This window comes from Aquila chrysaetos, chromosome 13, assembly GCF_900496995.4.
Source record: "Aquila chrysaetos chrysaetos chromosome 13, bAquChr1.4, whole genome shotgun sequence".
NCBI classification, from domain to species: Eukaryota; Metazoa; Chordata; class Aves; order Accipitriformes; family Accipitridae; genus Aquila; species Aquila chrysaetos.
The window spans coordinates 41,538,613-41,562,178 of record NC_044016.1 but is presented as its reverse complement, the minus strand read 5'-3'; the positions used below and the strand labels follow the sequence as shown (position 1 = coordinate 41,562,178).

Below are 23,566 nucleotides of genomic sequence, written 5' to 3'. Positions count from 1 at the left end.
TTGCAGATTTTTCCCATGCTGGGCATGGGGGGGGGTGTCCCTCTCCTCTGCCCCCCCCCAAAGAGTCACCCCAAAAATTAGGTGCTGTGGGAAGGGAAGGGGGGTTCAGGCAGGAACTTGTTGAGTTAACCCCCCCGCCGTGGGGATGACTGTCCCCCAGGTGTGGTGGCCTCATCCCAGGGGGCCATGGGGTGGCCCCAGCACCCACAGCTGGCAGGAGCTGGATGGGGTGGGGGCACAGAGGTGGGGGGATCCCCCATGTGGGGCAGGGAGTGCTGCTGCCGGGGGGGCCACCCTGCGCCCCTCACACCCTCCGTGCCTCAGTTTCCCTGCTCGAAGCAGGGCGCTGAGATCCCCCATTTACATTCGGGGGTGGGTATGGGGAAAGCTCGTCTCCCAGCCGCCCCTTGGGCACAAGAAATCCCAGGGGGGCTCAGACTGGCAGGGGGGCGGGGGGGAACGGACACAGGAGGTGGCCTCATCCTGCCCTCGGCGGGTGGGGTGGGGTGGGGTGGGAGGGCAGGTACTCCCAACCAGGCATGCCCCCAGCATGTGTTAATGGGCCATTTGCAGATCGTCTGTCCCCCCCAACCCGACCGTGCACTCAAGACAAGCGCCCCCCAGCCCCGAGCCAGCTGCCAATCTCTGTCTGGGGCGCTGCCCCCCAGCTGGGGAGTGGGGTGCGTGAGGGATTTTTGGGGTGGCCGTCCCGGCTGCAAGCCCCCCCCCCCCCCCCCAGATTCTTTCCCGCCCCATAACGGGCTTTGCTCTGAGCTCTTCCTCCAAGCCTTCCTCCACACTCAGGGTCACCCTAAAGGGGGACAAGCTGGGGGGAACATGGAGGCAGGAGGGTCGCCCCAAAAATTCTTGCAGTGTTTTGTCCCCATCCCACCTGTCTCAGGGAGACAACGGGGGGAAAAAAACCCACCCGTGAGCCACCACTGTCATCCACTGGCAAAATAACGGGAGCTCCCACCTCCCTGGCCTCCCCAGGAGGGTGAGGTTGGGTTTAATGACCCCCCCAGGACCCCCGTTTGTCCCCGGTGATGGTGACGGTGATGTGCTGGGATTTGTCTCCTTGGGGCTTCAGGCTTTGGCTGGGAAGGGGGGGGGGGGGGAATGTGTGTCCCCCCGCCCCGTCTCCCCAGCCCCCAGGGGAAAAGGGAGTCTGGGGGGGAGCGTGGGGGGGTGGGATGGGGGTGGGAGAAGGTGAATGGGGTGATCGAGGGTCCCGGGGCGGCCAAGGGACCTGAGGTGGCTGTAGGTCCTGGGGGGGTCCTGGGAGGGCTGCCAAGGGTCCCAGAGTGTTCCTGGGGCGGCCGAGGGTCGTGCCTTGTCCAAGGATCCCAGGGTGGCTGGAGGTCCTGGGGTGGCCAAGGGTCCTGGAGCAGCTGAGGCTGCTAGGGTGGTTGAGGGTCGCGGGGTGGTTGAGGGTCCCGCAGTGGCTGAGAGTCCCAGGGTGGCTGAAGGTCCTGGGGTGTCCGATGGTCCCACCTTACACCGCCCCAGCTGCAGCACCTTGCTGGCCAGACTCATTTCCAACCACTCCATCTGCAGCAGCATTCTTCCCGGCTCCTCCCCGCTGTCCCCACTCTAGAGACTCATTTTTCCAACGTATCTTCCCTGGGTCTCCCGACCTCTACTCCCCTCACCATCCACCACCTCGTGGCACCTTCGGGACACCGCTGCCAGGATCCCAGCAGCTTTTAACACCAGGATGTGCCAGGGCAAAGGCTAGGTGATGGGATCTGACCTAGAGGCACACATAAGCTCCCATAATTGCTTTTTGGTTTGGGCTGCACAGCGACAAAACGTTGTGTGAGATGGTTTTGAAGGGCTCTACCCTGCCATCACCTCCTCCATCTCATGGACCTCCCATCCCACCATTGTCCCCTACATCTCATGGATGTCCCATCCCACCTGCCCAGCCAGGATGCTCTTAATTATCGCTTAATGGGGCAGGGGGGGGGTCTCGGGAACCTCTTGGGAAATGAATTGCAATGAGGTTTTGCCTCCAGAGCACCAGTTGCCTTCTGATGGCGATCTTCAAACCCATCGTAGGGGCTCTCCTGGGTTTCTAGGACATGCAAAAAATGTTGGGAAAGACCCCAAAACTGCAGCGCTTCCGTGTTTTTACTTGGGGTCCTGCAAAGTTGGGGGTCACATGTGGAGCGCTGGGCGGTGTGGGACAGTCACCCTCCACGTGCCCCGTGCCAGGAACCAGCCACCTCCTCGCTCCTTCGTGGACTTGTGCCGCACATTTTTTATTTGCCAGCTGGGAGAATGTTGGGAAAAATAACGCTTTAAGTGGTTATTTATATTTTTTAGCAGCCTGGGGTTCATGCAGCCCCCCGGACACATCCAGACCCCGCATGGAAGGGCTGTCCTCACCGCATCTACCCTTAAACACAGAGCAAAGAGCTGCCTGGGAAGGGGCAGATGTGAACTCCCCATTCAGCAAATGGATGGAAATGTTAATTAAAAGCAGGGTAATAAAACATCTGGAGGACTGGGAGCTGGGAAGAGCCAGCCAGCCTGATACCCTGCAGCTGCCTCTCACTGTTCCTTGAGAAACTTGGGCAGGGGGGGACTGGGGTCACCAGTTATTTAGATGTTACAAAAGCCTTTTCATGAAGTATTTCAGGCAAAGCAACTGAAGAACCTTTGTGGAGCAGAGTGAGGGGCTGCTGGCTCAGCGGGGAGGGGTGGGGAGAAGTTTGTGGCCCCAGGGACCCAGGATTTGGGGACTGTTCCGTCCGGTGAAACGGGGAGGTGGCAAGTGCGGCTGGAGGTTGGGGTTCACGGTCAGGCTGTAGGTGATGGGATGGGATGAAGGCAATTGCTGGGAGATGCTGGATGAAGCCCCATTTGGTGCCATCCCAGCACCCTCTTGGGTGATGGGCTGCAGGGTGAGCACCTGTCCCACCTGTGTGTTCCCGTCACAGGAGAATGAGCTCACCCTGTGAGAAAAAGGCGGGGTAAAGGGTTTTCCAATAGGTCTGTCTTCCAGGCTGGCTCAGAGCTGCCATGGTGGGACCCTGGCATCCTGCTCTCAGTGTGGGGTGGGATGGGGAGCCCTCTCTGAGCATCCCACTGATGTGGGTGACAGGGACACCCTGGTGGGATGGGGGCACCTGGGCAGATTGGGGACACTCAGGTACAGTGGGACACACGGGTAGGATGGGGTCACCTCAGTGGGATGGGGCCACCCTTGGAGGGACAGTGTCACCCCAGGTGGGGTGGAGGGTTATCCTGTTACATGGAGGCACCCAAATGGGATAGGGGCACCCCAACAGGACAGGGGCACCCTCGTAGGATGGGGGCACCTGAAGAGGATGGGGGAAGGTAGGGACAACCTAAGGAAGAAGGGGGTACCCACATGGGATGGAGTGTCCTGGGTGGGATGGAGACACCCAGATGGGAGGGGGCACCCTGGATCTGATTAGGGGGACCCAGATGGGATGGGGGGACCCTGGGTGGGATGGGGGGCCCAGATGGGTTGGGGGGCACCCGGATTCGATGGGGGGACCTGGATGGGATGGCGAGGCGCTGGACAGGATGGGGGAACCAGCGTGGGATGAGGGGACCCAGGATAAGATGGGGGGGAACCTGGACGGGATGGGGGTCCTGGATGGGATAGGGAGGCACTGGATGGGAGATGCGGGAACCAGGATGGGACAGGGGGACCCTGGAATGGTGGGGGATGGGACCTGAACGGAGGGACCCTGGAAGGGATGGGAGTCCCGGACAGGCTGGATGGACCCCAGATGGGCTAGGGGGGGACCCGGCCGGGACGGGGCGGGGAGGTGCCCCGTGTGGGACGGGGACCCCAGGACGCACCAGGGACTCCCCCGGAGGTGGCGGGCACACGCCGCCGGCTGACTCCCGGTGAGCTCCAGGCGGGCGGCCGGGACCCGATCCCCTCCGAGCGGGGCCAGACCGGGCCGGGCCGGTCGGCGGAGCCGGTGGCGGGCGGCGGGGCGGTGCGATCGCCCTGCCCTGCCCCGCGGTGTCGGTTTGCAGCCGGGCTCCTCCTCCCCCCGCCGCCCCGCGCATTCCCGACCCTCCCGGGCGGCGGCGGCGGCGGAGGAGGAGGAGGGGGGCGGCGGGGCCGGACCCCCACCATGCCGCAGTTGGAACCGGCGGGGGGGGGACGACTTGGGGGCCCCCGACGAGCTCATCGCCTTCCAGGACGAGGGAGAGGAGCAGGACAAGGGCGCGGGGCGCGGTTCGGCCCACGGGGACCTGGACGAGCTCAAATCCTCCTTGGTCAGCGAGACCGAGAACCGCGGCACCGGCACCGGCTCCGGCTCCGGCTCCGATACCGAGGTGAGTCCCGGGGGGGATGGCAGAGGGAAGGAGTGGGGGGACGCGACCCCCGCCTGGCCCCGCTCACCCCCCCTCTCCCCGCAGGCGGAGCGGCCCCCGCAGCCCCGGGAAAGTTTCCAGAAGCCGCGGGACTATTTGGCAGAAGGTACCGGCTCCGCTCCTGGCCCCCCTCACCTCCCCCCCTTCCCCGCTCCGGTCCCCGGTCCCCGCCGCATCCCCCCGGGACCATCCGACACTTCGCAACTTCTTTGTTTCCGCCCCCGGTTGCGGGCGGGACCCCCCCCGTGTCCTCCCCCCCTCCCCGGTGTCCTCCTCCCACCCACCGGAGGAACCGGTCCCGACCTCCGCGCCCCCCCCGCGGTGAGCCTGGCCCCCACCGGCCCCAGGTCCCGCCCTCCCCCCCCGAGGAACTGCCCCCCCCCCGAGGAACTGCCCCCCCCCCCCCCCGGACCTCCCATGCAGCCGGCATGCCCTACCCCCCCCGGGGGCGACGGGTGCCGGGACCCCCACCCGCCACCAGCTCAGACCCCCGCCCCTCTGCAACCGGGACCCCCCTCCCGTGGGGACCGCGCCCTCCCCGCAGCTGGGACCCCCCCAGAAGGACCAAGGACCCCCCCAAGGGACTTGGGCACCCCCAGAGGGACCTATCCGCCCCCCCCCAAGTGGGGGGCTCAGACCCGTGATGCCCCCTGCCTCTGCAACCGGCACCCCCCCGGAGGAACGGGCACTGGGACAGCCCCCCCCCCCGCATCTGGGACCCCCCCAAAAGAACCAAGGACCCCCCCCAGGGACTTCAGCACCCCGGGAAGGACATACCCATGACCCCCCCCATGCCCGCCCCCTCCACGGGACGCCCCCGCCTCGTGGGTTCATCCCCCCCGCCGCCTCCTGACCCCCCCCCTTCTCTCCCCAGTGGTCAGACGACAGCAAGATGGGGGTTTTTTTAAGGGCCCCCCCTACCCCGGCTACCCCTTCCTGATGCTCCCCGAGCTGGGCAGCCCCTACCTCGCCAACGGAGCCCTCTCCCCCGGCGGCGCCCGCACCGTAAGTGCCCCCCCGACCCCCCCCCCCCCCATCCTCACACCCCGTCCCGAAGGAAGGCAACTGCCTGATGCTAACAAAAAAAAGGAAGAAATTAGTTTTTTTCCCCTAATAAAGGGACCAAAAAATATTTGGTTCACTTTGCCCCTTCCCGGGGGACTGCACCCCGGTGGGGGGGGTGGGGGGGAATCTGGGGGGGGGGGGCCTCGCCCCGGGCACCCAGCCCCGAAACCTGACCCTGAGCTGTGCAGCTTTTCTCATTTAAAAAGGGCTCGCTTCGACTTTTTAAAGCTCTTAATGGGCTGACATTGTCTGTCCCTCCTTTGGCGTTTAGAAAACTGATTAAGCAAATTGAGCGAGCTTTAGATGGGGGGGTGAGGGTGGGGGCACAAAGGGGAGTGGGATTGACACCCCCCCCCCCCAACAACATCCCTCTACACCCAAGCCATCCCAAACACCAACCTGGTCCAGAATCATAAACCTAGTCCGGAAATACAGACTGCTTTTAGAAATATAAACCTATTTTAGAAACATAACCTATTCCATACACATCCCTTACCTGCCTCAGTTTCCCGTCCCGGTACCCATGATGACATCGCCGGGGGGGTTCTTTCCCGGCCCCGGGAGGGATGCGGTGCCTGGCCGTGGTACCTGCCGCATCCCGGGCCAGAGCATTGCGCCATGCTTGTGGTTTTTTGGGTGTATTTCTCGCGCCGGAGCCGCGGTGGTGACACCTGATGGTTGTAAGCACGTTATTTGCCTGGGCTCTATAGGAAGCTGTATTACCATATGGAATATATATAGGATGGCAAAAGTTGTTGCAATTAAAATGGCTTAAAATCCCCAGCATGGGCTCGCTAGCTGGGATCCTGCTTTCTGGTAGCATCGTGTGGGGAGCTTTCTATATTTTGGGGGTCCTCTTGCTTTTGCTTTATTGGAAGCAACTGGTTTGAAAGGCTGTCGAGCGTAAATCCCGGGCTGGGGAGGGCGGGGGGGCCCCGGCCGGTGGATTATATAAATATTCCTGTGTTTGGCCAGCAGCCGGGTGCCGGATAAAGGTTATATTCCCAGTTTGTCACTTTTGGTATTACTATGGTTTGGAGATGATGCACAACTGGCCACAATCCCAAATAGCGGCGAGGAATAAGGAATAATTAAAAGGGACCGGGGTTGGGATTCGTAGAAAACGGCCGCTAACAATGATTTAATGAATCCCAGAAAGGGGGATTAATTAAAAGGGGCTGGGAGAGGAGCTGATATCGCATCCCGGTTTTGGACCCGGGCTGATGATGTGCCTGGAGAAGGGCTGGAGGGATGAGTGGGGATGGGAAAGCCCCGGATTGGGGCCAAATCCTGTCAGATTGGGGTGTTTCTGTGCGGAGCTGAGCCTGGGGTGCCGAGCAAGTGAGGAGTGTCACGGTGGGGGCAAACTTGGGGTGTTGGGAGGATTTTGTGGGCACATGGAATGTTTCAATGCGACTGGGAGGTCTCTTGGAGCCAACTTTTGCTGTGCCGCTGGAGCAGGGTGAGGCCCCGCCATATCCTGCAGCCACTTGTGCAATGAAAGCGTCTGAGCTCTGCGCCGGTCAGCACCACCCCACCCCGCTTTTCCACGAGCTCCCACCGGACCGGCAGCACAGGGATCCCCTGGATCCCAGGACATCATCATGCTGGTGAGCCCGGATGGGGTCCAGCCGTATGCAGCATCCTCAATCCCGTACCGTATCTGGCCAGGCACAGCATCCTCAATGGCATACTGGCTCCAGCCAGGCACAGCATCCTCGATCCCGTACCGGATCTGGCCAGGCATAGCATCCTTGATCCCATACTGGATCTTGCTGGGCGCAGCATCCCTGCACGGCAGCATCGCCCGAGGGCACCGAGCTCTGCACCGGCAAATCCGCCGCCTGCCCTCAGCCGGGGAGGCTTCAAGACAAGACCCGACACGTGAAGCGCAGAGGTGGTAGGAGGCGGGAGGCCACTGAGCAGACCTGGGAGTTTTTTTTCCTGTTTGTTTCTTTTTTTTCCCCCAGCCACTGGAGGAAATGGGCTGATCCACAGGATCCGGCCATCCTGGTGACTGTGGCATCCTTGCCATCCCTCAGCCGGGCTGCCACGGATTGAACCATGTGACTCTGCCGCATGAAAAAGGAAGATCTGGGGGGAAAAAACCCCAAAGGCAAATAATCTCTGTGCCCAGGAGATGCTCTGAGGAGGCAGCCTGGGAGGGCAAAGGATGCCAGGGCTGGACATGCCTGTGGATGCAGGTGTTGGACCTGGCAGCGGTGAAACCACTGGAGGACTTGTTTTGGAGTAACAGACAGGGTAGCCAGGGCTCTTGCATCTCTCTGCTCCAAAATATTTATAAATCTGGAAAAGTGATGCCTTCACGCGCCCTGAACCAGAATAATCACCTCCATACCTGTGCAAAGCTGCCGGGCACCAAAGCAACGGGATGCTCCTGCCATTCGTCTGGGTTAATTCACTTTGCTCCGATATCACCTGTGGTATTTCCAAATGGGACCCTGAAATTTGGGGTGTCTCCACCCCAGTATCTCTTTTCTGGCAATTCCTGGCCAGGGTGGTATTTTGGGGGGCTCCTCTAAGCCAGCGGAGGAATTTGGCAGGGTCTAATGGTGGCATTGCTGTTCGGAGCAGTGTTTTAGCCTGGTTTTCCCCATGGGTGCACCAAGAATTGGGAACTGGGGACCCCCAAGGCTGAGTTTAGTTCCCTGGGATCATCGGAGCCACGATTCCCAAAACTACGAAGGTACCCAAGGCGGGATGGAAAGAAAAAGCTCTGGGTATGCATCGGCACCATGAGCTGGACAGATGCAAACCCCTGTTGCCGCTGTGCCAGATCCATCCCATCAGGATCATTCGGAGCCAGCATCTTTTATCCCAAGCCCAGAACAAGCTGGATCCATACTGGGGCAATATCGCACCCCGGCATCCTCCTCCAGCTTGGGGAGGGGATGGGATGGGAACTGGCCACTCGGCATCCCCAAACCAGGCACAGCACTGCCAGGGAGGTGAAGGCAAGACCACGCATTAGCGGATAAGAAAAACCTCGCACGGGGTTGTCGTTATTTCCCCCCAAAAAAGCAGTTTAAACCCCAGGAATTTGAGTCTGGAGGTGAGTATTTAAATAAACCTGAACATTCCTCAGGCATGGAAATTCAGCCAAGGCACCCAAACATCTCCCTGTGCCCCGCAATGATGCCATGCTGGTGTAATTAATGCACGCCAGTGTAATTAATGCACATTGGCGGGTTGTGGTCCCAAAATAAATCAGAAAAAAAACCCCATAACCTGGGCTTGTTTCGGCTTTTTTTTTTTTTTTCCCCGTTCCTGAGATGAGCTCGCGATCCCCGCGTGGGCTGCAATACAGAGGCATATCTGTCTGCAAAAGAAAATATATCCTCTTAAATGCGTGGCTGCCAAGAAAAATGATTAAAATACAGATTTTTGGCAAGAAAAAGGGTTGCTCCGAAAACCGGGCGGGTCTTGCCGGAGGCTCCGGTGGCGGCTCTGGCTGAGCAGGGAGGGTTTTGGCATGCGCTCGTCGGGATGCAGGATGGAGGTGTTGGGATGTGGGGGTGGATTTTTTCGGCTGTGGGGGCTCGCTCAGTGCTCAGCATCCTCTAACAGTGGCGGTTCGTCATTTGCTGGTTGAGCTCCGCGCACCTCTGTGAAATTTGCTGGTTTATTTGGGATTCCCCCCCCCCCCCCCCCCCCCCCAGCAGTGCGGGCTTCCTTCCCCACCTGGAAAATATTAAGAAAAAAAGGATTTTTCACACTTTTTGGCTTCTTCATCTCACCCCATGCAGCTGCCGGGCCGATCACATCCCTCCCGGCAGCGAACCCTCCCCATGCCTCAGTTTCCCCACTCTGAGGTGCTCCTGCCTGTTGAGCCTTCACACACAATGGCCCCTTTATGTCTCCTCTTTAATTATGCTATTCGGCTAATTACCCCGGGGGTTTTTGGGGGGGCGCTAAATGAGACCTACAGGAGGTTTCCACTACCCCCCCCCAACTTCTCCCTCCTCCCTCCCTTTTCCAACACGATTCCCAAATTAAAGCAATGAAGTAAGCGCTCCGGGCGACTCTCATAAGACCTGGTTTTGTTAAGGGGACTTAACGCGCATTCATCATCTTTCTGGTATTCTGAGCAGCTGCTTTTCATTAGTTTTTCTTCCTTGAAGTCGCTGGCGGGAGCGAGGGAAAGAGGAACCCAGAGAGAAGCGCCCGGCGCATCCCAGCCAGAGGAAGAGGAGGGTTAAGGGCAGGGGGGAGGTCGGGCTCGCGCTGTGTCCCATCTTTCCACGCTTGTGGTGGGGTTTGAAGGGTGTTTGGGGGGGAGAGGGGATGGGTTGGCGTGTGATGGGCTGGGTGGTGGTACCCCAGGGAGGAGGAGGAAGGGGTGATGGTGATGTGCGGCTTCATGGCTTGCTTTGCGTTTTGGGGTGGGTTTTGGCAGCAATGTCACCCTGTGCGTGCACCCCGGGAATCCCTGAGCCCCGGGAATCCCACCCAGAGCCACGGCAGAGGCCAGGGGAGGTCAGCAGGCTGTGAGGCCAGAAAAGCAGATGTCCCGTGGGTCCTGCCGGGGGGGGGAGGGGGGCGGGTACAGGACCCCCCAGTGTCCCATGGGTGCTGCTGGGGGGGGTGCAGGACCTTCTTGGTGCTCCCACGAGCCTGGGCGCAGCATTGCCCGGCAGGATGCAGAGATGCGTCTCCGGAGGTGTCAGCCCCCAGAATCATGGAGTTTGTGGCTGGGGGGGCATGGCAGGGCAACGGGCCCTCTTTGTCCCAAACTTCTGCGGCAGCATGGCTTCCAGCGACTTTTTTTGTTGTCCCCGTACCTTGGATGGAATCTTAAACATTTTACACGTGCCAAAGTCCACCCGGGGGCTTGGAGCACTGTTAAAACACGCTCCCCATACAGGCACCGCATCTTGCGTCTCCCTGAAACCGGGAATGCTCTGGGGGGGGGGTTCGGAGCCGGTGGGATTTTTTTTTTTTGCCGGGGCGGGGATGAGCCCTTTGCACCCGCTGGGATCCCCCCGGCGCGGATGCAGCCGTCGCCTGAATGCGGGATGAATGGAGCCATTCAGCGTGATGGACGGGAGCTGAAAGCTGCAGACAAAAGCCTCGGGGCAGCGGGGAAAACTTGTTGCCGCCAGGTTTGGGGAGCAGAGAGAGAACTGCTGGCGGTCGGGGGTCCTGGCTTGCACTGATCTTGTCTTGCTTAGCGGCTGGGTGTGCGCACAAGGGATGCTCGGGGTACCCACGGGTGAGGGGTGCTCGGGGTGCCCACAGGCGAGGGATGCTCACGGTACCAGCTGGTGAGGGGTGCTCATGGTACCCACTGGTGAGGGCTGCTCGGGGTGCCCATGGCTGAGGGATGCTCAGGGCATCCCCCTGCCAAGATCACTTTGGGATGAGGCTGCGCCCACAGGCTGCCCAGGAGCCGGCTTGGCTGGCATCCTGCCATCGCTCCAGCCCCTGCAAGCCTCATCCCGCTTCCTTCCAACCCTCCCATCTCGCCTTTCCTCTCACCGCCTTCCTCCGTGGAGCCGTGGCTGGGGCCAAGCTGTTTAGCAGATGCCAACCGGCATCCCCGGTGCGGCGACACAGGGATCTGTGGCTCGAGATAAGGGCAGCTTTAAGCACTGCCTCTCCAAGCTCATCCCAAATGGGGTTTTTTTTGGGTTTATTTTTCAGCTCCCAGCCACTTTTCTGTTTTCCCATCCTGGTGCTGTTGGCATTTCCCACCCAGTTTGTGCCAGTGTCAGTGTGCCGCTGACTGAGAGATTTAGGCTGCATCATGTGAATGGTTGAGCATCCTTTATCCAGGGCTTGCGAATTCCCAGCACTGCACCCATTCCCACCCCCAAACTGGTGTCCCTGCCAGGGATGGCCTTTGCCTGCCTTGTGTCACCCTAGAAATGCCAGGAGAGGACACTGCAAGCCATGGGGACAACCCAAGACGCAGCATTGTGCCCTATATTGCCCCTTTGCAGCCTTTTAAAAACCCCAAACCCCTGGGAAAAGAAATAACCCCACCGGGTATTTTGGGGGTTTGCCTTGGTGGGATGCGGGGATGCAGGAGACCCCCCAAAAGGTCTCGTCCCTGCTGGAAACTGCCGTCCCGGCGCTCGCGGCCAACATCTGGAGGAGATTATTTGGCTGGGAAGCAGCTCGGAGGGGAGCGAGGCGGGGACGGGGGGGCAGTGAGGATTTACGGCTTGTTTCTTGGGCTGTAAATCCCAGCTGTAATTGGGATTTCTCCCTCCCTAATTATCCGCGGGGAAGCGGAACGCAGCGGCTCCCCACACGGGCATGCGGGACAGGCAATGGGCTGTGCGGGGCCAGGATGCTATTCGGTTTTCCCTCCTTTTTTTTGGCATTAAGGTGATTTATTTCAGCTCAAAGGACACCCGATACCCGGCACAGGAAGATGAGAAACTGAGTCCTCTCTTTCCATTTCTTTCCAGCCTCTTCACTGCGTTCGTTTCCAGTTCCACGGGGACAAAAATCCCCGCGGCTGGTGTATTGCCGGCCCATTCACTTTCCTTTTCCCCCTAAGTGGCACTCGCTTTCCGTGTCCCGTGATTGCCTTTGAGAAAGAACTTTTCCCCCCTTCCCACCCTTTTTCCCCCTCCCTCCCTCTTCCCCCTCTTCTCCCCCCTCTTCCCCCTCTTCCTCCCCTCTTCCCCCCTCTTCCCCCCCTCTTCCCCCCCTCTTCCCCCCTCTTCCCCTCTTCCCCCCCTCCCCCTCTTCCCCCCCTCCGGACCCCAGCTCCCCCCTCTTACCGCCCCCTTCCGCCCCTCTTCACCACCCTTCCCCCCCACCCCTCTTCCCCGTCCCTCCCCCTTTTCCTCCCCCCCCCTTTTTTCCTCCCCCCTCCCTCCCCCCCCACTTTTTCCCCTTCCCCCCTCCCCTATTTTTTTTTCCCCTCTCTTGGGGCTCAGCACCCACAGACCCCCCTCCCCACATCTCACTTTGCACCAAAACCTCCTTCACAGCAGCTCCGGGTTTGCAGCCCCAGGACCTCCTGCCAGGGAAGATTTGGGAATTTTCCAGCTTTTTGCTCCCAGGCACGGAGTTTTATCAAATCAGACGAAGCATTGAGCCTAGAATACCCATTCCTGCAGAAATCACATCTCTCTTTGACCCCCTAAGCTGTTAGGGGCCAAATTTGACTGGTTTTATCCCAAATGAGCCGGTGATGCTACTCAGCGCTAGGATCTTGGGATGCCGCAGGACCGGAGCATCCAATACCTGGACAAAGATTTTCGTTAAACATCCCGCAAAACCCCATTTGCTGTCCCGATGCTCGGCCTTTCCCTTCTCCCCCAACAAGGTTTTGGGATGTATTTTGGGGAAAAAGGGCTGGAGCGGAGGCGGGAGGGGGAAGGGCGAGCTGTCAGTTATCCTGCAGCTGTGTAAACAGGCTGGGAGTGAGGAGGACTGGGGGGGCTCAGCGGGGGCTGTGGCAGGGCCACGTTCGGGCTTGCCAAGCCCCGAGGCTTTGCAAAGCCCCAGGAGTTCAGGCTGGAAAAGGGGATGGTGTGGAGACAGGCAATTTGGGGTCACCGTCCCCCACCACCTGCCCCAGGCTGCTCCCAGGGACGGAGGTGGCATGGGAGGGATGGACAAGCGGGGATGTGCCAATGGCATGCTTCCCTGGATGCTTTCCAGCTACCCCGTGGGTTTTTTTGGGATAGGGATGAAGTGGCCAGCTGTCGGCATCGCGTGGATCTTCTTGCCGGCACCGGTGATTCCTGCAGGGTCATCTCTGGGCTGGAGCATGCGCAGGCAAAGGGAAAAGCCAGCATGGAGGCTTTCCACCCCCAGTGCCTGCCGGTAGTGTTTTACCCTGAAAAGTGGCAGCTTGGGTCCCAAACAGACCTTTTCTCTCCCAAAATGAGAGGCTGGTGGTCCCCAAGCCTGAGCCTTCGAGCCCAGCGGAGACGAGCATGCTGCGACACCGTGCCGTCTCACTGAGACGTGCAACATCAGGACAAGTGACGTTGGGACGGGCAATGTTGGGATGCGCAACGTCAGGAGGACAGGCAGTGCCTGGAGATGTAACACCAGGACCGGCAATGCCAGGATGCACAATCCTGGGATGCGCGATGCTGGGAGATGCAACACTGGGACACGCAACACTGGGACACGTGATGCCAGGGCATGGAAGTCCAGGACTTGAGATGGTTTGACATGCAACACCAGGACACACAATGCTGGGATATGCAATCCTGGGACACGTGACACCAGGATTTGCAATCCTGGGACACATGACGCCGGGACGTGCAACACTGGGATATGCAATCCTGGGACATGAGATGCTGGGACATGCAACAGTGGGACAAGCGACGCCTGGACATGTGATGTCAGGACATACAATGCCAGGACACACGATGCTGGGACATGCCATGCCGGGACACACAACAGTGGGACATTTGATGCCAGGCTATGCGATGCTGGGACACGCAGCGCCAGCCCTGCTGCCAGCCAGGACTTTTTCCAGCAGCACTTCTCCCTCTTCCCAGGGAAAACATCTTAGCCAGGATCGAGTCCCGTGTGCGGAAGAGGAGAGGAAATCCGCTCATTAAAGCCCCTAATTGGGTATTAGGGGATTCCACGGCGTTTGCATCTCCTCCCTGAGCGTGGAGGCGAAACGCTGCCGCCACACGGCACGACCCCCCCCTGCCCCAGCACGCTAGCCCCTGGCATGCCACCGCCACCACCCCTTCCTCCAGCTGCTGGGGCCACAGGGCAGCCACCGGCGGGGGCTCACCCCACACCAGGGAGGGGACAGACAGATGGACAGGAGACTTCATTGTGGTCCTACCACTCTGGCAGGGAAGGGGTTAACTCCCTGCTTTTAATTGGGGGGTGGCTGGTAACAAGGAACCAGAACTTGCTCTAATCTCTCTGGAATGTGACCGATTTTCAACTATTTTCTTCTTTTTTTTTTTTTTTTTTTTTAATAGCTCCAATCTGCTGCTCGCGCGCGGTTCCCGCACGTGGTGGTACAGTGGGAGCTGTGTCCAGGCTGGGGCCGAGGGGAAGGGGGGGGGCTTCATTTTTCCACATTACCACTGAACCGTTCGCCAGCTCCCCCCCTCTTTGTATATTTTGAAAGGGTCCCCCCCTTCCTCTCCCCTCCCCGGCCTCCTGAAACGGCTTCAAAATGAGAAGCAGCCTTTTATATACCCGGCCTTTCCCCAGCCGCCGTCCCCCAGCGGCTTCTCCGCTTACAGAATAGACGAGAAAGCCCCCTTTGTGATGGGGGCAGCGGGCAGGGGACGGCGAGGCGGAGCCGAAGGCGCCCGTCAGGGATGCGGGGGGCATCTCCTGCCTTGCCCCGCACAGCCCTGGGGTTGGCGAGGGACTGCGTGCGGTGGCGGCTTGGCGCGGTGGTAGGGATGGCGGGGCACCTCGCACAGCATCTGAGCGTGGCTATGGGGATGCTCAGGGCATCTCGTGTATCACCCCGGGCACGGTCATGGGGACGTTGGGATATCTCGTGTGTTGTCCCAGAGCAGCCATGGGGATGCTCAGGGTATCTTGTGTCTCGGACCGGTATGGCCACGGGGAGGTTGGGATGTCCCACGCATCACCCTGGTGTGGCTGGAGGGATGCTCCAGGCATCTTGTGCCTCGCCCCAGGCGTGGTCGTGGGGGTGTTGGGACATCTCGTGTGTCAGCCAAGCACAGCCACAGGGACGCTCTGGGCATCTCATGCGTTGGCTTGGCACAGCCATGGGGATGTTGGGGTGTCCTGGGTGTCACCTTGCACCTCACCCCAGGCATGGTTGTGCGGGTGTCGAGACATCTCATGTGTCACCCAAGGACAGCTATGGGGATGCTCTGGGCATCTCATGCGTTGCCCTGTGTACCACCATGGAGATGTCGGGATATCTTGTGTGTTGCCCCGGTGCAGCCGTGGGGATGTTGGGGTATCCCCTGCATCACGCCAGCATGGCCACGGGGATGCTCAGGGCGCCTTGTACATCACCCCACTATGGCTGTGGGGATGCCGGGGCACCTCAGGCATCACCCCAGCTGCGGATGCCGCTGCATCCAGCCCGGGAGCATCTCTAGCCGGAACACCCTCCCTGTCCACACGACGCTGCAGTTTTGGTGGCGCGCGGGGCGGCAGCGACGGCGCTCGGCTGTTTGGAACCAGCCCGGAGTTGTACGGCAGCCAGACCCCGGGGCTTCCCCGCCGCAGCCCGGCAGCTTTGATCACCCAGATTTGGAAGATGCATCAAAGCCAGCGCTTCAGGAAAGGGCTCCTACTGTACCGGGGAGCACGGGGTGTGCGGCAGGTCACGGGGCCGCTTGCATACCAAGCGTGCTCTGAGCGCGCACAGCACCCTGGCTCCCTGCCTCCTCCATGACCGGCCTTCGGAGGAGCGGCCGAGGGCTGGGTCTGGTTATGGCTCTCCGGCACTGACGGGTCCGTCTTGCCACTGTTATCCCAGCAGTGCCAAAAATCTCCCCGGGGAGAGCGCGCAGAGGCATTGGGACCGGGATGCTGGAGCATCCCTGTGTGCAGGACGGGGATGGGACTTGGGGTGCCTGGTTTAGGCAGCGAAGCAGGTTTTTGGGGGGATCCCCTGTGCCCGTGGTTGCGGGAACAGTTGGGTCACAGGAAATCCTCATCTCGGGCTTCGTGAGGACCGTGCTGCGGCCAGTGGGGTTTCCTGCAGTGGCTTTGTGGCAGTGCCATCGGCACGGGGTGGCCCAGGTTTGCCAGCAGGATCATCCCCATGGCTCGTGGGCTCCCGGCACGCCCCAGTAGGTAGTGCCGTGTCTTCACCTGGCTTTGCTGGGCTGCTGGGATGTGTTGGTGAGGTTGTAGCTTACCCAGAGGTGCGGGGCCAAGTGCCGGCAGGATGGGGGGGTGCTGGGGGGATGCTGGAAGAAGTGCTGGAGGTGGCGGGGGGATACTGGAGATGGGGGGGAGATTCTGGAAACACAGGAGGGTGGCTACTGGAGATGTAGGAGGGACACTGGAGATAAAGGGGGGGATACTGGAGGTGCAGGAGGAGATGCAGAATGGATGCTGGGGGTGTACTAGTGATGCAGGAGGGGATATAAAGGAGATGTTGGAGGGGATGGGGGGTGCAAGAAGGGATGCAGAGGGGATACTGGAGATGCAGGAGGGGGTGCTAGAGACTGGGGGAAAGTGGGAGGTGATGCGGGAGGGGGATACAGGACACTTTTGGGGGCTGCAGGAGGCAATGCAGGCAGGGATGCATCTGTCCAGCCGTGGAAGGGTTAACGCTCCCCGCAGCTCCTCGCTGGGTTTTCCTTCCAGCTGCTTTGGATCAGGAAGGTTTGTATGGCGGCAGGGAAATTCCTACACGCAGCTGCAGCCTGTCCAGGCCACATTCCCCAGCCCCGGCATCTCGCGGGACGCGCCTCCCTCCCGCCGTCTGCCGGGAAATGCCTCTGGCCCCCCTCCGCTGAAAAACACAACACAAAGCACCTTTCTTTCAGGGGCCGCTTACGTCCAGTGCCAGGGAGACAAACCCGTGTGTCGAAGCAAAGTTTAACCCAGGGAGGGGGAAAAGCCCCCCCCAAAAGCCCCATATTTGCCTCCCTCCACCCCTTGTTGCAATATGGGGCTGGTTTCTTGCACTCCGGTAATTCAGGGTTGGTGCCGGTACTCTGAGGACTGGGGACCGGGGACAGGGAGGGCACCCCCTGGCATGGGGACCACCCCGAGGCTGAGCCCCACAGGCGATTGCGGCTTGTGTCAGGCATCACCATGTCCCCAAAAGTCTAGTTTTGGGGTAGGGTAAGGCGGCATCGGCGCAGGCGGGTTGGGAATTGTGGGGAGGGAATGTGGGGGCTCGGGGCTCCCCAGCAAGACAGCAACCATTTTGGGGCAGTGATTTGGGATTTAAGATTTGGGGCTTTGCGCCATTTAGGACAGAGATTTGGGGTTTGGGGCTTTGCACCATTTGGGGCAAGGATTTGGGATTTTTTTGCACCATTTATGGGGTCTGTAGGGGCATATAGGGCTGAAAACAGCCCCATGTGCCCCCAAAACCCCTTTGCCACCAGCCCATGGTGTCCTCCATGGGTTGGGGTGTCCCCGGCCGAGCATGCAGCCGGGGCTGGGGGGATGTTGTGGGGCCAAGGGGTGTTTTGGGGCTGGGGGGGGTGTTTCAGGGCTGGCGGAGGGCATCAGCCCGGCTCTCCTGCAGTACCTGCAGATGAAGTGGCCGCTGCTGGACGTGCCCGCCGGCGCCACGCTGAAGGACAGCCGCTCGCCCTCACCCGCGCATTTGGTAAGAGCAGCCGAGTCCCACAGGGGTGATGGGTTTCTCGGGGGAAAACCCCACTCTGGCCACCCGTCATGCTGATCCGATGCCCGTGGGGGTGGGTTTTTTGGGGGGGTGGCCATTGTTTCACCCTCCCATGTGCTCTCCCTTGCTGCCCCGCAGTCGAACAAGGTGCCGGTGGTGCAGCACGCCCATCACATGCACCCGCTGACGCCGCTCATCACCTACAGCAACGACCACTTCTCACCGGGCTCGCCGCCCGGCCACCTCTCACCGGAGATCGACCCAAAGACGGGTGAGCACGGGGATGCGGGGGACACAGCATCGGCCAAGCTGGGACATGTTCAGTTGAGCAAAGGGACCGTGACGGTATTGGTGCCATGCTGGGAATGGGGTGCTCTCCGTTGGACGGTCCCTCTGCTTGCCGGATGGTTTTCACAGCCTGGTCCCTGCGTGGTGGGAAGGGGACGCAGCCGGTGGCCAGGGATGGGTCCTTACGTGGTCACAGCTTTGGTTGGGGTGCATGGGGATCCCTCCAGGTCTCCGTTATGGTTGTCTCAGCATCCTCTCCCTGTGCTCCAGATGGGCAGATGGGTGCTGGGAGAGAGATGGGGTGCTCAGAGGGAGATGGGGTGCTGGGAGGGAGGGAGAATCCTCAGAGGCAGACAGGGTGCTCAGAGGAAGATGGAGCACTCAAAGGGGGGGTACTTGGAGGAAGATGGGGGTGCTCGGAGGCAGACAAGGTGCTCGGAGGCCAACAGAGCGCTCAGAGGCTGCCATGTCCATGTTTTAACACCAGTTCCCCTTCGTCTGCAGGAATCCCACGGCCGCCGCACCCGTCCGAGCTGTCGCCCTATTACCCGCTGTCGCCAGGAGCCGTGGGCCAGATCCCACACCCGCTGGGCTGGCTTGTGCCGCAGTAAGGATGGGCTTGACCCTGGGCCAGGGGCTCGCTCCCACCTCTGTGTCCCTGTTCACGGGCAGGTCCCGTGAGCTCCACATCCCTCTGAGACCCTCCTCCTCTTCCCACTTTATCCACTTTTTTCCCCTGTGAGCTCAGTGGGATGCTGAGGGCTCATATGGGGTCTGGGAAGGGAGGGGTTCCCCACCGCTGGAAATAGTGGGAATCATCAGGATGGAGATCGGCTGGAGACGGGTCCGAGGGCCCCTGTGAATCGGGGAGAGATTTTTTTTCCACTAAAGCTTGTGCTTTTGCAGGCAAGGACAGCCCGTGTACTCCATCCCACCCGGCGGCTTTCGGCACCCCTATCCTGCCCTCGCCATGAACGCCTCCATGTCCAGGTGGGTATTGGCAGGAATGAGGGACCCTCCTTGGGTGTCCCAGAGCTGGCAGCAGGTTTTTGGCCACTTCCCTGAAGCTGATGCTGGACTCAGCCCTGCAGCAGCATCAGCAGTGGGTGCTCCTGGGGAGATCCCGCTCTGCATGGGCACAGACCAGTCCCAGGGGTTGTGGTGGCTTCCTTGGCCAAAAATACCCTCAGGAGAGTGCGGATAGTCCCCATGGGTGGGGAAAAAAGTGAAATCCCATGGGGTCAGGGCATGGCTTAAGTTGGGTCCATGTTACTGTCCTGCACAAGCTGGGGCAGGATCCAGTGTAAAACCAGACCCTCAACTGGGTTGAGGCTGGTGGTTTCTTAACCCAGGAGGTTCTCAGGAGGGTTTGGGGTAGAAACCGGGGGCTGTTGGTGCCCGTGGGAAGCTGATGAGCCTTCTCTTCCCACTCCCTCTGCTGCAGTTTGATGTCCAGCCGTTTCTCCCCGCACATGGTCCCACCACCCACCCACGGGCTGCACCCCTCGGGCATCCCGCACCCGACCATCGTCTCGCCCATTGTGAAGCAGGAACCCACCCAGCCCAACGTCAGCCCCGGAGGCAACTCGTGAGTGGGGGACAGCAGCTCATCCCCTGGGTGCCCTGCACGGTGCAGTGCAGGTCCTGACCCGCCGTCCCGCTCGTTGCAGGAAATCCCCTGTCACTGTGAAGAAGGAGGAGGAGAAGAAACCCCACATCAAGAAGCCGCTCAACGCCTTCATGTTGTACATGAAGGAGATGAGGGCCAAGGTGGTGGCCGAGTGCACGCTGAAGGAGAGCGCCGCCATCAACCAGATCCTGGGCAGACGGGTACGGGCATCGCCCTTGGCATTAGCTTCGCGCCCACATGCTGCCCCATCTGCGACCTTAAAATGGCTTTCAGCCCCCTTTACCTCTCCCCATGGCTGGGTCCCTTGACATGGAGCATTGCCAGCCCAGGAGTTCCCAGGGAGCTGGTGGGGACCTGGGTGGCAACAGGACGGAGGGGGCTGGGAGCTCTGCAGGCCCAGGGCAGTGTGTCCTCCGGGCCAGCAGCGTGGCTTTGGGGCTTCTGGTGTGACTTTGGGGTTTCTAGCGTGGCTTTGGGTCTTCTAGCGTGGCTTTGGGGTTTCTAGCATGGGTTTGGGGTTTCTAGCATGGGTTTGGGGTTCCCAGCATGGCTTTGGGGTTTGCAGCGTGGTCTCTTCTCCTCCCTGCAGTGGCACTCACTGTCGCGGGAGGAGCAAGCGAAGTACTATGAGCTCGCACGGAAAGAGCGGCAGCTGCACTCGCAGCTCTACCCGACATGGTCGGCGCGGGACAACTATGTAAGTGTGGCCCCCCTCCAAGCCCCATGGCCCCGGGGACTGGGCGGGAGGAGGTCTCCCCTCCTGTCCCCTTGCCAGGTTCCTGGATTGTTCCTCTCCCGGGGGGTTTGGCTGGGTCGCTGGGGATGCTCTGCTGCTGTCAGTGGCTCCTGCATCCCCGTGAGCTGCTCTGGGACACCGTCAGCCCCATTTCTCATCCGTCAAACAGCCGCCAGGGGCTCTCTGGTGGCAGAAAGCCACATAAGGACTTTATAATATTTTCCAGGGCAAGAAAAAGAAGAGAAAGCGAGAGAAGCTGGCCCAGCAGCAAAGCCACGACACAGAGAGTGAGTATCCCCCCTGCCAGCCTCCTCCCTCCTCCGGCTTTCGGCCACTCACGCTGTCCTCCATTGTTCGCAGGCTCCCTGGCATCCAAGAGCAAGAAGCCGTGCGTGCAGTACCTGCCAGCCGAGAAACCATGCGACAGCCCAGCGTCCTCCCACGGCAGCATGCTGGATTCGCCCGCCACGCCGTCAGCCGCCCTGGCATCCCCGGCTGCACCGGCTGCCACCCACTCGGAACAGGCTCAGCCGCTCTCGCTCACCACCAAGCCGGAGGCCAGGGCTCAGCTCGCCGTGCATTCGGCCGCCTTCCTCTCGGGCAAAGCCACCTCCTCTTCTTCCTCCTCTTCTTCCTCCTCTTCCTCTTCCTCGAGCCTTGGCAGCCCACCCTCGCTCCTCTCCAGACCCATCCCCTTCACCTCGGTGCCCTCCACGGCTCTCCTGGCCTCGCCTCCGTCCTTCGCGGCTGCCATCCCGTCCCCGCAGGCTGCCCTGGCCGTGCTGCAAACGCAGCCCCTTTCCCTGGTCACCAAACCTGCTGACTAAGGGAAAAACTCGTGCCCCCCTCGTCCCATCCCATCCGTCCCCTCCCTGCTGTACATTGCAGAAGCCACAATCAAGATTCAAATGCAGCCAAAACCATTATTGGTCAATATTTGACCCTTTCTGAACTCTTTTGTAAGCAGACTCTGGAGGAAGGGGCTTTCTGCTCAGAGCGGCTGCCAGCAGTCGACCTAAAGACCGTTTTTATTAAAAAAAAATGAAAAAAAGGAAAAAAAAAAAGAAAATAAACCCTCCACAAGCTGCCGACAATGGAAGTCTCCTGCGAGCTGACCATGGGTGCAAGCTGAGTGCCTGTCGCTGCTGCAGGGCACAGTGCTGCTGACGGCCCGGTGCTGCCATGCATGGGCATGCCAGCACCAAATGCAGCAGGCATTGAGCTGGGGCCGGCACTCCGTCCTGGAGGCAAGAGCAGAAACACCGGCTACCGACCCGGTGCCTCTGGATGCTCCCGAGTCCTCCCGTCCTGTGGCTCTGCTCCCAGCCACGGTGATTGCCTTCGCTCTGTCCTGGCGAGGAGCCGGATCCTGCCCTGAGGATGCTGCACCGTCAGCCCTGCTCCTTCCCGTGGTCGTGCTGGGGTGGGCAGGATCTGGGGCTGAGCCCTGGGTGGGGGGGGTTCCCCTTGAAACCCTGTTATTTTTCACAAAAGGAAATAAAACTACAGCTGCAACTTGCTGCGTGAGCGTGGTCAGTGGGGGAAGCGCTCGCTCCTTGCCCATCGCCACCTTCTCCACACCAGTGTCGCCGTGCCCCAGGAAGCATCTCGGGATGGGGCTGCGGTCCAGCCCCAGAGCGGGGCATGGGGCCAGACATGGCCCCAGCCTGAAAGCACCACCCAGACGACTCCATCAATGGGTACAGTGTGATTTTGGGGTGTCCGTCACAAACCTGTGATGGAGTGAGTGGGCAGCGTATGGTTTGCTGGAGAGATAGAGGCAGCAGGATGCGGGGGATTAGGTAAACCAGTTTGGTGGGTGCCTGAGAAGCCAAGGAGTGCGAGTTACTGGTGTGTATCTCATGGCCAGGAACTGCAGGATGCCCTTTGCCTGCTTCTTCCAAACCAGGAATGAAAAGACAGATTAGGATGAAAAAGGACCTGCACAAAAGCAACCCAGGGTCACCCAGTGGATTTTCAACCAATTTTAAGTTTTCTGTCAGTTTGACACTTGAGCTAATCAAGACTCTTTGTCTCACTGTTTTTTTAACAGGAAAAAAATACCTCCAAGTTTTCCTGTTGAAAGTCACAATTTTATTTTCTTTTGCAGATTTAATTCTGACCTGCGCCTGCCCAAAGGTGATTTGTGGTGTTTATAGTCCCGTTTTGTTCCCCTTTCTGAATTTCTTGGCTAATTTCCAGTTCCCAGGACCCCGCCTGGCTCCTCTCTACCTGTGCCAGTACTGTGCTGTGGGGACCATGGTGTCCTCAGGCTCCCAGCCCGTGGTGGTGGGCAACATCCAATCCATCACTATCGGTGATGGGCTGAGCCCTTTCTGTGGTTGCTGGCCCTCCGGCTCTCAGTTTGGTGGGTGTCTTTGCTCATTTGGTGGAATAAATGATGCCTTTGCCTCCTGTTGTGACATTTCTCTTTTCCTTTCCAGTGCCGAGCTGGTGTGAGAAGCCACTGGGGAAGTATTTTTAGCAAACTGGAGCAGCAGCAGATGTCCATCTGCAGGTAGAGGGGAAAAGGGACCATCTTGGTGTCTTCTCCTTAAGGAAGATGGCGTCTGCATTTACCAGATGTTGTGTGACAAGTGCGTGCCATGGGATGATGCTGGCATCTATAACCCCAGTGGATGACACCTGGATTCAAGGATTCCTATTTCCATATTGGAGCTGGGTGGAACTACCAAAAAAGTACAGCCAAGCGATGCCCCCAGCTATGGGTGCAGACAAGAGCACAGCCTCGAGCCCTTGCATGAGCACCAGGGACACATTCCAGGCAAACACTAGCTCGTGTAACCTTGTGAAAGCTCCAGATGACTTCTGCAAACAGTGTCGGTACCTCCAGCAGGAGCACAACTTCTCCCATCCAGCGGAGGATCATCTTCTGGACTGGAAGTGACAGCTTAAATTCACAGCTCAGAGCATCCCAGCTGGGTGGTAGCTCCCAAAATCATTGCTCTAAGGGGTCCTGGCTAGCGGAGGGCCTCAGCAGTGAGAGGAGCCTGCAGCAGACCCAGCTTCTGCATACAAGCTTCTTGGTGGTGACCACCAAAGCCTCTGAGCATGAGAAAGTGCCTGGAGCATCTTTATTCATTGTTGCACCCAAGACAGCCCCGAACTCAGTCAGCATTTCCGTTCCACACACAAAATTGTTTAAAGTTCCTGCTTTCAAAGAACAAATTTGTAAATGCTGGGA

The 23,566-nt window shown here is 59.9% G+C and overlaps 1 protein-coding gene and 1 non-coding gene across 2 annotated transcripts; one reads left to right on the top strand and one right to left on the bottom strand.

Moving 5' to 3' along the window:
* The first annotated feature begins 4,109 nt into the window (after positions 1-4,109).
* TCF7L1 (transcription factor 7 like 1) lies at positions 4,110-21,450 on the top strand. The gene is given in 13 exon segments (XM_030034748.2): positions 4,110-4,145; positions 4,147-4,329; positions 4,414-4,474; positions 5,243-5,373; positions 17,606-17,689; positions 17,846-17,978; positions 18,500-18,602; positions 18,902-18,985; positions 19,440-19,583; positions 19,666-19,825; positions 20,215-20,322; positions 20,588-20,648; positions 20,722-21,450. Coding segments are annotated over 13 exon segments (1,740 nt in total). The 5' UTR covers positions 4,110-4,124; the 3' UTR covers positions 21,189-21,450.
* On the bottom strand, positions 9,827-9,943 carry LOC115350534. Its single transcript, XR_003926485.1, has one exon. It is a non-coding gene; the product is annotated as a small nucleolar RNA ACA64 (small nucleolar RNA).
* Positions 21,451-23,566: the final 2,116 nt, after the last annotated feature.